Source organism: Salmo salar, chromosome 05 (genome assembly GCF_965601325.2).
Source record: "Salmo salar chromosome 05, fSalSal1, whole genome shotgun sequence".
NCBI classification, from domain to species: Eukaryota; Metazoa; Chordata; class Actinopteri; order Salmoniformes; family Salmonidae; genus Salmo; species Salmo salar.
The window spans coordinates 37,406,634-37,420,036 of NC_138295.1; the positions used below are offsets into that span (position 1 = coordinate 37,406,634).

Here is a 13,403-nt window from a genome sequence, read left to right on the forward strand (position 1 = left end):
TTGATTAAATCATTTCCCCCTTCAATCTACACACAATACACCATAATGACAAAGCGAAAACATTTTTTTTTTAAATGTTTGCCAATTTATGAAAATAAGTATAAGTATTCAGACTTTTTGCTATGACACGTAATTGAGCTCAGGTGCATCCTGTTTCCATTGATCATCCTTAAGATGTTTCTACAACTTGATTGGAGTCCAAATTCAATTTGATTGGACATGATTTGGAAAGGCACACACCTGTCTATATAAGGTCCCACAGTTGACAGGGCATGTCAGAACAAAAACCAAGCCATGAGGTCAAAGGAATTGTCCGTAGAGCTCCGAGACAGGATTGTGTCAAGGCTCAGATCTGGGGAAGGGTACCAAAAAATGTCTGCAGCGTTGAAGGTCCCCAAGAACACAGTGGCCTCCATCATTCTTCAATGGAAGAAGTTTGAAACCACCAAGACCCTTCCTAGAGCTGGCCGCCCGGCCAAACTGAGCAATCAGGGGAGAAGGACCTTGGTCAGGGAGGTGACCAAGAACCTGATGGTCACTCTGATAGAGCTCAAAGGTTCCTCTGTGGAGATGGGAGAAGCTTCCAGAAAGACAACCATCTCTGCAGCACTCCACCAATCAGGCCTGTATGGTAGAATGGCCAGATGGAAGTGGGGATGTTTTTTAGTAGCAGGAACTGGGAGACTAGTCAGGGTCGAAGGAAAGATGAACGGAACAAAGTACAGATAGATCCGTGATGAAAACCTGCTCCAGAGCGCACAGGACCTCAGACTGGGGTGAAGGTTCACCTTCCAACAGGACAACGACCCAAAGCACATAGGCAAGACAACGCAGGAGTGGCTTTGGGACAAGTCTATGAATGTCCTTGAGTGGCCTAGCCAGAGCCAGGAATTGAACATCTCTGTAAAGACCTGAAAATAGCTGAAAAATAGCTGTGCAGCAACGCTCCCCATCCAGGATGTGCAGAAAATTATCTGAAGAGAATAATGGGAGAAAATCCCCAAATACAGGTGTGCCAAGCTGGTAGCGTCATACCCAAGAAGACTCAAGGCTTTAATCGCTGCCAAAGGTGCTTAAACAAAGTACTGAGTAAAGGGTCTGAATACTTATGTAATAAGTGATATTTCATTTATTTCTTTTTTTTATAAATATGCAAAAATGTCTAAAAAACTGTTTTTGCTTTGTCAATATGGGGTAGTGTGTTGGCAATTTAATCAATAATAAAATAAGGCTGTAACGTAACAATGCTGAAAAAGTCAAGAGGTCTGAATCCTTTCCAAATGCATTGTATGTGCTTTCCAAAATCATCAATTGTGTATGGGAACCTGTTAGGTCAACATTTTTTTTTTTTTCCCAATGTAAAAGTCAAATCAAATTTTATTAGTCACATGTGCCAAATACAACAGGTGTAGACCTTACAGTGAAATGCTTACTTACAAGCCCTTAACCAACAAGGCAGTTTAAAAAATATGAATAAGAAATAAAAGTAACAAGTAATTAAAGAGCAGCAGTAAAATAACAATAGCGAGACTACAGTTGAAGTCGGAAGTTTACATACACTTAGGTTGGAGTCATTAAAACTCGTTTTTCAACCACTCCACACATTTCTTGTTAACAAACTATAGTTTTGGCAAGTCAGTTAGGACATCTACTTTGTGCATGACACAATTAATTTTTCCAACAATTGTTTACAGACAGATTATTTCACTTATAATTCACTATCACAATTCCAGTGGGTCAGAAGTTTACATAGACTAACTGTAACGGTCGTCGTACGTAGTGGACCAAGGCGCAGCGGGTTGAGTGCTCATAATGACTTTTATTGAACACAAACAAAACAAGAAACCGATCGAACGAACAGGATCGCAGGCTAAACACACAGCTATGCAACCACAACTTCCCACAAAGGGACAGGTGAAAACAGGCTACCTAAGTATGACTCTCAATCAGCAACAATGATGTACAGCTGTTCCTGATTGAGAGCCATGCCAGGCCAACACAAAGAAATACACAACATAGATAGATCCTAGAACACGAAACAATAGAACATAACCCAAAACCCCGGAATACTCTAACCAAACACCCCTCTACATAAACACATATACTAACAAATCCCGAACCACATAAAATAAATACCCCACTGCCACGTCCTGACCAAACTACAATAACAAATAACCCCTTTACTGTTCAGAACGTGACACTAACTTGACTGTGCCTTTAAACAGCTTGGAAAATTCCAGAAAATGTCATGGCTTTAGAAGCTTCTGATGGGCTAATTGACATCATTTGAGTCAATTGGAGGTGTACCTGTGGATGTATTTCAAGGCCTACCTTCAAACTCAGTGCCTCTTTGCTTGACATCATGGGAAAAATCTAAAGAAATTAGCCAAGACCTCACAAAAAAAATGGTAGACCTCCACAAGTCTGGTTCATCCTTGGGAGCAATTTCCAAACACCTGAAGGTACCACGTTCATCTGTACAAACAATAGTACACAAGTATAAACACCATCATACCGCTCAGGAAGGAGACACGTTCTGTCTCCTAGAGATGAACGTAGTTTGGTGCGAAAGGTGCAAATCAATCCCAGAACAACAGCAAAAGACCTTGTAGAGATGCTGGAGGAAACAGGTACAAAAGTATCTATATCCACAGTAAAACGAGTCCTATATAGACATACCCTGAAAGGCTGCTCAACAAGAAAGAAGCCACTGCTCCAAAACCGTCATAAAAAAGCCAGACTACAGTTTGCTACTGCACATGGGACATGGAGGATGAAGCCGTTGCTGAAACTGTGGCCCTCGGCGGCGAGGAGCTGCTGGAAGGGGACAGAGGTTACTGAGAACATAAGGGAGGAAGAGGACGCAGAGCAGAAAGAGGAGGCGTTTGTTGCCTCTAAGCTTTGAAGTGACCTAACAGCCTCATTGCCTTCTGCCTGAGCCTCACTGATGGTGGTGTTTAGGAGGCTGTCCTCTCCTAAAGGCCCACTGCCAAGCTGACTTATGGGGTTGAGAATGCAGGAAAGGCCCAGGTCTTGGTTTGCTATCTAGGCCCTCGTTGTCAGACGACCCATCTCCTCCATCCATGTTGTCTTGGAGTGGGTATGTCTTTGTCTGAGGATCAGAGCTAGATTGGGGGTTGGATGAGCTTGCATCATCTCCCTTCGGGCTGAGTATCTTTCTCTTCGTTTGCTGGCTCGTCCTGTGTCCTCGGATGGGAATGGAGGATCATTGAACACACCTGGTGTGTCTGGATAGGAGGAGTTCACCTGCTCACTCTTCACCACTACATCCATCTTCTGATCCTTATCCCTCCTCTCCCACTTTCACTTTAAACATGATCCCTCCATTCACCAGAGAACCCTCTGTGTGACCCTCTCCCCCAAACCCTCCCACACTACTATCTGATTGGCTAGGCAGCTGTATCTCTTCTTGTATTACTACTCCCCGTCTCATACTTTATTATTCCTCGTCACCCTCTCCTCAGAGAGCCTGCCCCCGTTCTACTTGCTGTCCAGCCTCTCCTCCTGAAACACTTGGTGAGAAGAGTTATTGCGTTTGTGAAGACGGCGTCTGGTGAAGGCAGCATGTTGCTCAATGCTTCCACCTGCTCCAACCCCTCCATCCCTGCCTCCAGCCGGGCTAGCCTCTGCCCCGGTTTCCCTGTTATCGAGGCTCCATTCCAGAGCTGATGTGACCAGTCTAAGCCCCAGCTACTGGAGCAGGACAAATCTCTGCTGCCTGGAGATGACCCCAGCCATGGCTGCTGCCTGGGATGGAGACTGCCTCAGGTGCTACTGGTCCACTGCATGGCTGAACTGCTGCTGCACTTGTAATCTCCAACCACACGGGGGTGATGTGAGGAAATTGTGTGAGGTGGAGGTGAGATGGCGCTTGCAGGCCTTGACCACAGTGTTGAGGTGCAGGTGGGAGGCAGCCAGGAGCATGTCCGTTATATTAGATGCCCCCAGAGTGAGAGCGGAGGTGTAGATCATGCCCAGCAGGACAGAGAAAGCCTCAGGAATCACCACCTCTGGGTCCAGCTCCATCACACTGGCTCCTTCAGCACCACCTCCTTCATCCCCCTCCACTGCATTAAGAAGGGCCCTGAAGTGTGTACTGCAGGCTGCCAGGATGGAGCGGTGAGCCCTGAAGTGTTGGACCCTACGGACACTAACACGCTGGTGTTTTAACTGCTGTAAGATGTGCTCGAAGTGTCCAGGGAAGTCCATCTCAGCCTGAGGATGAACATGAGGAATGGTCAAACTGAATGGTCAGGCAGAGACAAGACTCAGTGTCAGTGAACTGATGTAACTCCTGATAGATCTCATAAACACTAAACCCAGACAAGCTTAGGTTACGAGCAATGGGCAGCTCTGTCACAATAGATGCAATGCTAGTAATAACAAAAACTATGATGCAAATGTAATGTCTATGGACTCATTTGATTGGTCTAAAGGTCTGACACTGTAGACCACTTCTGTCCTTACAAATATCAGTTACTAATTATATGAAAAACAGAATAAAACAACAACTGATTTATCATGCAATGTCCCGATGCTCATGCCTGGAATAACCTATGAAAGTACCACCTACTTTCTGGTGCCAGTCCCATACTGTTTTTGAATAGGCTTCTAGGTTAAATCATCAAATTCATGAAGACGTGGTCATTTAAGATTTATGTAAAATTATAATATTCATGGTTTAATTTTACTTCTAGATGATGCCTTACATGAAGGTTTTCAACTGCGTTTTGTTTTGAAAACCTTCATAAAAGGCAGTGGGTAAAGGTACATTTATCCACAAAAACAAATATAATTTTACATATATCTTAAATAATCCCATTTTCATGAATTTGATGATATAAGCTTGACATACATTCAAAATCAGTAAGAGACTTGTACCAGGAAGTGGGCGGGACATTCATAGCATATCCAAGGGCTATTCAACTACTGTATATTCTTGGGGTGGGAGCAGATTTCAAAAAGGATATTAACAGGGAGGCCAGACATTTTCTACATGGGCTTACTCTTCCTAAAACCAGTATAAAAACCAATGCACAAAGACAATTATAATCTTATAAAGCACGTTTAATTCGATTAAATGCTGCTAAATTCAAATTGTTTAAATAATGGAACACATTTGTATTTATAATGCAGTTGACTTGCGTCACATTAATTTCTACTTTCCTGTCCGTTTTACATACATAGCTTGAATTTTTGTTTTTATTGAGACATAGGAAACCTTTTATCCATGGCTTATCTCAGTTGACTAGCTTTTTCTGAGAAGTCTCTCCCCCGCACCAGAAGAGAATGGGCCCCTATAACAAATGCACCACCTCTGTGGGGACTTAAACTCCTCAAATCTCGTTGCAAAGCTTTCAGTTCATCTAAAAACTCCTACATCGCGGGAGTGATCTGTACTGATGACTGAATATAGTTGAGCAGTGTAGGGAAATGGAGCGTTTTGCTTGGGCTCAAATCAGAGAACAAAAGAACACATTGATTTAGAAAATATGTACGTTTTTCAATCATGTCAATAACTGTTTTATCCCTCCCATGTCGTCGCAAATTAAGTCCATTCAACTGATTGAAGATGTCACACCCTAAACTCACATAGCCGAGCAGTGTCGACCCGTCACTGAACAAATAGTTATATTTACTACATCCAAGCTAGCTCGCTCATTAATTTCTAAATCGAAATTACTGATTGCCTCGTCTGCTTTTCGTCCCCTTATGCCATAGTTTGTACATCTAAATTTTCATTAGAAACCACATTTGTTTAAGCAAGTCAGCCATATCAGCTATGTTTTTTAAAGGCAGTAAATGAGGCTGAATGAACTGTTTCGCTGCCAGACCAGGCTCTGCTGATAGCCAGGTGGTAAGCCGTTGAGACTGCTGTTGGAACAGCTTTATGTAGGCCCTAACAGTTTGTGGGCACCGTTTGACACCGTTATAGCACAATTAGTGTATTGTTTAGTGGCTTTGCTGGCATGCATCCCACTTTTCTTTTTTGCCCCACCAATATTTACATGCTAAAATCGCCACTGCTTGAGAGCATTACCCTTGCTTAGCCACCGAAAGTCATTATGTAATAGAAGATCATGGAGCTCAGCAAACTACGAAACAAGCAATGTTAGGCTATATGTTGATCGGATAAAGTTTATGATCGTCATAACTGAGTCCATGATGTTGTTTAACTCACCGCTGAGTTAAACGCAAAGCACACTCTGGTGTATCAGGCAGTGCAGTGATCTCATCTGCGGTGAAAGAGACCGTTAGCAGCTCTGATTGGCTGTAAATGGTATGTTGGGTGATATTGATCGACAGAATTTAAAGGGAGGGATTTTATGGATATTTATGAGTCTCTATCTACATAGAACCCGTCGGGTGATTGGTTGAGTGTTCTTGAGTGCTTGCTTGACTTTGAGCCTTACCAAAACGAGGTGGATAATTTATATCGCCTCATATCTGAAACCAGTAGTAACCACTTCACTGACAGTTACCATGAAATTCAAATCCAAATCTGACAATAACATTGTCGCCGAGGAGGGCTTGCTAACAAGCTACAGTGTTTGATTCATATCAGTCGTTTTCTTATAAAACAGCTCAGATAGCTAGCGAAATCCTAATTCGCGACGTTAGCTAGACTCACGGGTTAGATATGATTCCATCATTGGCAACAACAACTGGCTACTAGTTCGTTTTCAGCCAAATATGTTCAACTCGTTGCTAGTTTATCCAGTGACCACCGCATTTATAAGGACAGCTACTGACAAAAATGTAGCTAGCAAGCTGGCTCACACTGGCCATTCACTAGCCAACTAGCTAGCTAATCGAATACGCCAAATAAACAACTATTCTGGACTAGATTTGGGAGTTCATGGGCACACAGGCTACCTTAGCCAACTGGTTAGAGGTGATTACACCCACGGGCTACAATAACTGGCTATAAATTCGTTTTCAGATAAATATTTTCAACTCTTCAATTTATCCACTGTCCACCACATTTAGGATAGCCAATTACTGAAATGTATACTGAACAAAAATATAAAAGCAACATGTAAAGTGTTGGTTCCATTTTTCATGAGCTGAAATAAAAGATCCCCCCCAAAAAAATCCAGTTTATTTCTCTCAAATTTTGTGCAAATTTGTTTACATCCCTCTTAGTGAGCATTTATCATTTGCCAAGATAATCCATCCACATGACAGGTGTAGCATATCACAAAGCTGATTAAACATTATGATCATTAAACAGGTGCACCTTGTGCTGGGGGCAATAAAAGGCCACTCTAAAATGTGCAGTATTGTCACACAACGCCAAAGATGTCAGGTTTTGAGGGAGCATGCAATTGGCATGCTGACTGCAGGAATGTCCACCAGAGCTGTTGCCAGATAATTGAATGTTCATTTCTCTACCATAAACCGCCTCCGATGTCATTGTAGAGAATTTGGCAGTACATCCAACCAGCCTGACAACCGCATACCATGTGTAACCACGCCAGCCCAGGACCTCCACATCCAGCTTTTTCACGTGGGATCGCCTGAGACGGAGGAAGGGGTGCTCAGGAGTATTTATGTCTGTAATAACTTTTGTGGGGAAAAACTCTTAGCTGGGCCTGGCTCCCAAGTGGGTGAACCTATGACCTCCCAGTCCCACCCATGGCTGCGCCTTCTTGTTTGCCTACTGGCTTGCACTTCATTCGTGCATGCATCCCGTCCCTTTTTAAGTAATAATAAGAATATTTAGCAATCTTATCTGAAGAAAAACCCTGCATTTGAAATAATTGCATTGTCGAATGTTTACACTGATTCAGTTTTGAATGAAATTGCCAAATTCATGGTCAGAATGCTGATGTCCTCAAAAATAAGACAAGAGCACCCCCCATTTGGCATATTCAGGTAATGATGGTTTCTGTACTGCACTGCTTGAGAGTTCTTCTCCCTTGCCTTCACGATGCTGTGGGGTCCAAGGGGCAAGCAGTTATCTATGAGGGAAGCAAATTTGACATAATACCCTCTACCACCCTATTTGTTGTATACCTGAGGATCTACAGAATATCTTCAAATCAAAACTGTTCAAGGGGTCTTGCTTCTGGGTATAGCTTTTTCAATAAATTTATACCTGATGATAACGAACAAAAACCATGCAATCAATATTTAAACATGCCTTCCTTTTATTGCATGTGATGACCAACAAAATTCAAATGTCCAATTACACAACACTCTCATTGGAGGGACCATGGAAAAGATTGCCAAAACACTCAAAACAAAAATCAGATGTTCTCTTATTGAGCACTAACATAAAAGGCAACCATGAAAAATAACAGATGACACGTCGATGACTACAAATTACAACATCTTAATGTTCAAGTGCAATGTGGGACACAACATAATGTCTCCACTGTAGCCTATAAAGAAGTCTTCCATATAGGATCCGTATGATGGTGTTTAGCCCGCCGCTTTGTTAATTGTTAACCCTGTTATGGTGATGTCCATAGACCTTGTTGCATTAAACTGCCTGAGTGGGAATACTGGAGGCAGATGGTCTCAAATGCTGTCCAACTTCTTCAAGATATATGGAGCTGTGTGGAGGCAAAGGAAAGAAGTAGTCAAACCAAACCTAATAATTTAGTCAATTATCCATAAAATGTTCCTTTTTGATTACGGTGCTGTTTATGGTCAAAATCTATCAAAACCCTTGGGGATATTATCTAGATTAATGACCATTCATTCTCATGCAAAGACCAGAAAGCCGGCTCCCAGGTCAAAAGAGGGGAACCATGTTTAGGGGTCACAACCTGATGGATGATTTGTAAAGGATCACGTCAAGTGATGTCATTGATTCTCTGTACATTCTCTTGTCTGAACACTGTGCAGGTGAGTGCGACATGCATTACAGTCTGTGCTATCCTGGATCCCTGGGACCTCCCTACTCCATTGAAGTTGACATTTTAAATGGTTAGGCAAGGGTTATGTTTATGGTATGGTTAGGATTTAGGGATAGCACTGACCCATATATTACACAATGTATTGTGAGATAACGGCAGTGTTCGAGTGTTTCAAAACCGTAATATATAATGGGTAAATTGTGACTGACTGACCTATAAATAATAATGAGTAGTTATTTATGATGCAAGGTTCTTTGTAAGTCGGCAGTGGCTGACACTGTCGGCTGCAATGCAGAACAAGCATAACGTGCGCAACCCGAGAGCAATGTGAAAACCGATACTTACTGGCTCTGAGAAGGGCAATATAGATTAGAAAATTGCGCACGGACGAGATTACATCCTGTCGCATCTTTTTCTTCATCTCCTCTGGGTCCATTTTCGGCTCTAACCCCTCGAGTTTAAACATCTCGGCGTGGTCTGTACAGGTTTTATACTCTATCCCTCACCTGGTTGAGATTTTATGGCTGAGATTTCCTTAGTATTATGCTGGCCCTTTGGCTTTATTCTCGGAGCCCTACTCGTGCTTGTTTGCGGACGCGTGACTGTTTAAACCGGAAATTACGTTTAAGGATTACTTTAAGTACAATGGCCGTAGAGGTACAAACTCTACAATGGGGGGAAGGCAAAGCAATAAATATGTATTTATGAGGAATTTCTACTAACCCAAGACTTGCCTATTTATCAATTTAAAAGTCTGTCTAAATATATATATTTTTAGAGGTGACTAAATTAAAAACATATTTTGTGATTGTTTTTTATTATTGTTTATTACACAATACTGTCATTCTTACTTGTTTACGGCCACAGTTTTTTCTCATAGTATTATCATCTTTATTGAATGTGTTAATATCAAGCATGATCTTTCTTGCCTTCAATCAAGCTGACCTTGTGAGGGAGGTCCTCAAGGCCGACGGGGAGGGAGCGAACAATAATGAGTGTGGAGGAGAGGGAGGAAAATTGATAGAGCGAGAGAGAGCAGGAGAAAACGAAGGGAGGGAGGGAGTGGGTTATATCTGAGCTCAGGGCCGGGGATTAAACGGTAGAGAACAGTCCCAATACGATGACAGTACGCACCACACCGTCCGGGACACGTATTCTATCGATTCCGACAAGCTTTTCTGTCTGCTCTCTTTCTTTAGTCACTTCATTGGGCCCTCCCGGTTCACAACCCTGGTCCGTCTCTTTCTGTAGAACACGAGGTGAGTTCGTTTTTTCGTGATTTTATTCTCCTCTTTATTGTCAAACTGACTGTGGACGAATGGTAGAGAAGCCTGGGTGTATGCTTTGCTTGCACCTTGCATTGATTGGAAGAATCTCTTGCGATATTTTTCACATAGAGAAAATACATCAAATCCTATCTGAATGATTTGGACCTCGTGCTGGTCCTGGTTTCCCGTGCCCCTGTTTCGAAGAGCAGGAATAGAGAGATCGAAATCGGATTAAGATTATTTTAGGAAACAATTAAAAATTGACTTTTTTTTCTCTTTGTTTCCGGGCTAATCTGGCATGACTGCTGTCACTGATTATATCTCGGGTCAGTTTGGTCCTTGCGGGTGAACAATACGAACGCAAAATAATACACGTTTATATCTGGGTTATAAAACCTTTCAATATTTGATTTCGACCTATCCAAAAATGCTAATGAATTTGGGGTGAAACTATTGTGGGCTATTGATATTCAATTCTATTTCGTTTTATTATTGCATGCTGAGCAGCGCACTCCCATGCATTTCGTATTGACGTGGTTATTTTGTCGTTGATTCATAACCATCTTCCTCATATCCATCTAGGATACTCGCACATGCATTATGCATGGCCAATACGCAACCAGTGGAATTCTGTGCAGCATGAAATTGGTGTAACTTAATGCAAATGGTCAGAGAGTACAAATGGAATCAGAGTAGATCCAGAGATGGTGACCGGTGTCTCTAGTGGTGTAGTAAAACGCCTTTCAATGAAATGGCCAATGTGTCTCGTTATCAATGCGCGTCGGGCCGTTGGCGAGGTGTGGAGAGAAACAGAATCAGCCTTTTTCCTCATCCGCGTATCCATAGGTTTGTGAAAATGCGACGTTCATTCAGTGCACTTTTCCATTCCGTGCGAAGCAAGAAGAGCGCATCACAACTAGACCGGAACAATGCGTTCTGTGTCCTTTATTTAATACGTGACATGATTTAATATGACCACTGATTCCGATTATAAATAGGCCAGACATGTGCTCTACTGTACACAAAATGTACATGCGGCCCAGGAGATGATGTATTTAATGTCACAGAATATTAGGCTATCACTGACTAGTTCATGTTCACATATGTACCGACATTCCTACACACTCACACATGCTGACACGCATAGCCTGCATCATCTCACACATGGGTGGTTGTTGTCCTGGTCTTGTGCTGCCCTATGGGCGTGACTGCTCAGTGAGGGTGCTTGAGTGTGTGTCTGTGTAGGTGTGTGTGATTGTGAGTGTGTGAACACGTGTGTATACGTGCAAATGTGTGTGTGTGTGTGTGTGTGTCTGTGTGTTGCCAGTGCTGCTATGCCAGTGCTGCAGGCCTTGTGCATGATGACTCAGGGATGCATGATGACTCAGGGATGCATGGTATATATAACATGTGATGAAACTGTTGCTCTGAGGTCACTCAGCCAGCAGAGAAATGCGACTGGGATGACACTCACATCAGGAAAGACTCACTGCCTGTCGGTCTGCCTGTCTACCTAACTGCCTACCTAACTGCCTATCTGCCTCTCTCCCTGTCTGTCTCTCCCTCCCTCCCTCCCTCCCTCCCTCCCTCCCTCCCTCCCTCCCTCCCTCCCTCCCCCTCCCTCCCTCCCTCCCTCCCTCCCTCCCTCCCTCCCTCCCTCCCTCCCTCCCTCCCTGTCTGTCTGTCTGTCTGTCTGTCTGTCTGTCTGTCTGTCTGTCTGTCTGTCTGTCTGTCTGTCTGTCTGCCTGTCTGTCTGCCTGTCTGTCTGCCTGCCTGCCTGCCTGCCTGTCTGTGCTGGGATCTACCCCACTGAGTGCTCATCTGCCCTACTTACGGCTGGCTCCCTCTTACCCTGGAGCCTCCACATCTCAAATGGCAGCCTATTCCCTACATAGTGCACTACTTTTGACTCAAGCCACAGTGGCGTCATTTAATATTTAGTCCTTGTTGTCTCTAGGGCAGTTTGAGTTGTGTGCTGGTGTCTGTTCCAACCGATCAGTCAGCCAATCGATCACCAGACCAATTAATAATGGTGGTCATTAAGTAATTAGATGCATGTTATTGCCCAAGACACATTTTGGCAGCCAGAGACTGTCGGGTTGTCAATAATTCTTTATTTGAACACAAATCCATTTAATGGTTGGGCTGTCTTTCTGTTTGTCTTCTCAAAGTGTTATAATGGGTTGGTTTGGCCAATGGACCAGCACTGAGACATACTGTACACAATAAATCCACTGTATCCTCTAGAGTCCTTTCCAGACATAACAGCACCATGATCTATGAACATGTAAAAAGGTTTGGCCTAGACATAAGAGAAGCAGAGGTCACTCATCCCAGATTTATGCCCAATCCCAAATCAACCCAAAGCCCCTTTTACATGATTGGATCATTTAAGATTAAGATAACTTTATTTGTCAATTGTACACAAGGTTCAACCAAAATTTGACTTCCACTTTATTCCAACCCCTCCGAAACATATATACAGGTTGAGCAGTGGGCTTCCACGCTGGAGCAGTTGTTGTGGGGGGGTAATTACCTTGCTCAGTGGCACAACGGCAGGCAATCACATATAGGATTTGATACCAGCAAACCTCCGGTTGCCAGCTCACTTCCTGCTGGATCTTTCCCATCAGACACATGATGTGAACTGGCAACCATCTGGTTGCTGGCTCACCTCTCTAACCCGCGGAATACCTGCCACCTCTCTAACCGCTAGGCTACCTACCGCTCTATAGGGCAAGGTGGAGCTGGTATCATATTGTTTACAACCATTCTTTGAGATCAGACCTGTATACATGAAATGCCTATAGGCCGGGCTAGGGACAAGGGGTTGATTTGGAGTATGATTTCTATTCACCCACTTACTTCCCAAGCTCTTCTTCCCAGACAGATAGTGACCTATCCAGGGAGTCCTCTCTCTGACCCAATGAAAAACCCCAGACAAATAACTGGAATAACACAGCAGACGATTAATCTTCCAATGGCCTAGTATTTAATAGTGCATTGGGGAACTCAAGCTCCCACTGGTCACCGTTGCAAGTGGAGATGAAATGAGTGGTGCACGGCAGGTTCCATCTTAATGATGCTAATGGAATGAGCAGACAGGTGGAGGCAGAACGAGGCGGTAGATTTGATTAGGTCTGGAAGGGAACAGAGAAAACGGAACATCGCCAACCAGAACAAACAATAACAATGTAACGGAGAGCTCCTGGTGAATAAACAACAGGAGTGGTCGGTCCTTAATGAA

At 43.3% G+C, this 13,403-nt stretch overlaps 2 protein-coding genes across 4 annotated transcripts in view; one reads left to right on the top strand and one right to left on the bottom strand.

The window, feature by feature from the left end:
• Nucleotides 1-1,547: 1,547 nt before the first annotated feature.
• On the bottom strand, nt 1,548-9,522 carry LOC106604775 (mitochondrial import receptor subunit TOM5 homolog). Of its 2 annotated transcripts, none has more exons than XM_082975185.1 (2): nt 9,234-9,522; nt 1,548-8,582 (listed from the first exon to the last, which is right to left on the bottom strand). In XM_082975185.1, exon 2 carries the CDS (start codon nt 4,228-4,230, stop codon nt 3,793-3,795), a length of 438 nt encoding a protein of 145 aa, XP_082831311.1. In that variant the 5' UTR covers nt 4,231-8,582; nt 9,234-9,522; the 3' UTR covers nt 1,548-3,792. The 2 variants fall into 2 exon arrangements, with proteins under 2 accessions (XP_082831311.1, XP_014055272.1); XM_014199797.2 differs by having other exon boundaries at nt 8,157-8,582; nt 9,234-9,514.
• A 374-nt stretch (nt 9,523-9,896) lies between these two features.
• The window catches only part of LOC106604776 (uncharacterized), a 36,695-nt gene continuing 33,188 nt past the window's right edge, over nt 9,897-13,403 (top strand). For both annotated transcript variants that reach the window (XM_014199798.3, XM_014199799.3), the window contains exon 1: nt 9,897-10,147. The gene's annotated coding sequence lies outside the window, so the exon portion shown is untranslated. The remainder of the gene's footprint in view (nt 10,148-13,403) is intronic.

Excerpts from the sequence above, each read along its gene's own strand:
- LOC106604775 (XM_082975185.1), bottom strand. The coding sequence starts at position 4,230 with ATGGACTTCCCTGGACACTTCGAGCACATCTTACAGCAGTTAAAACAC.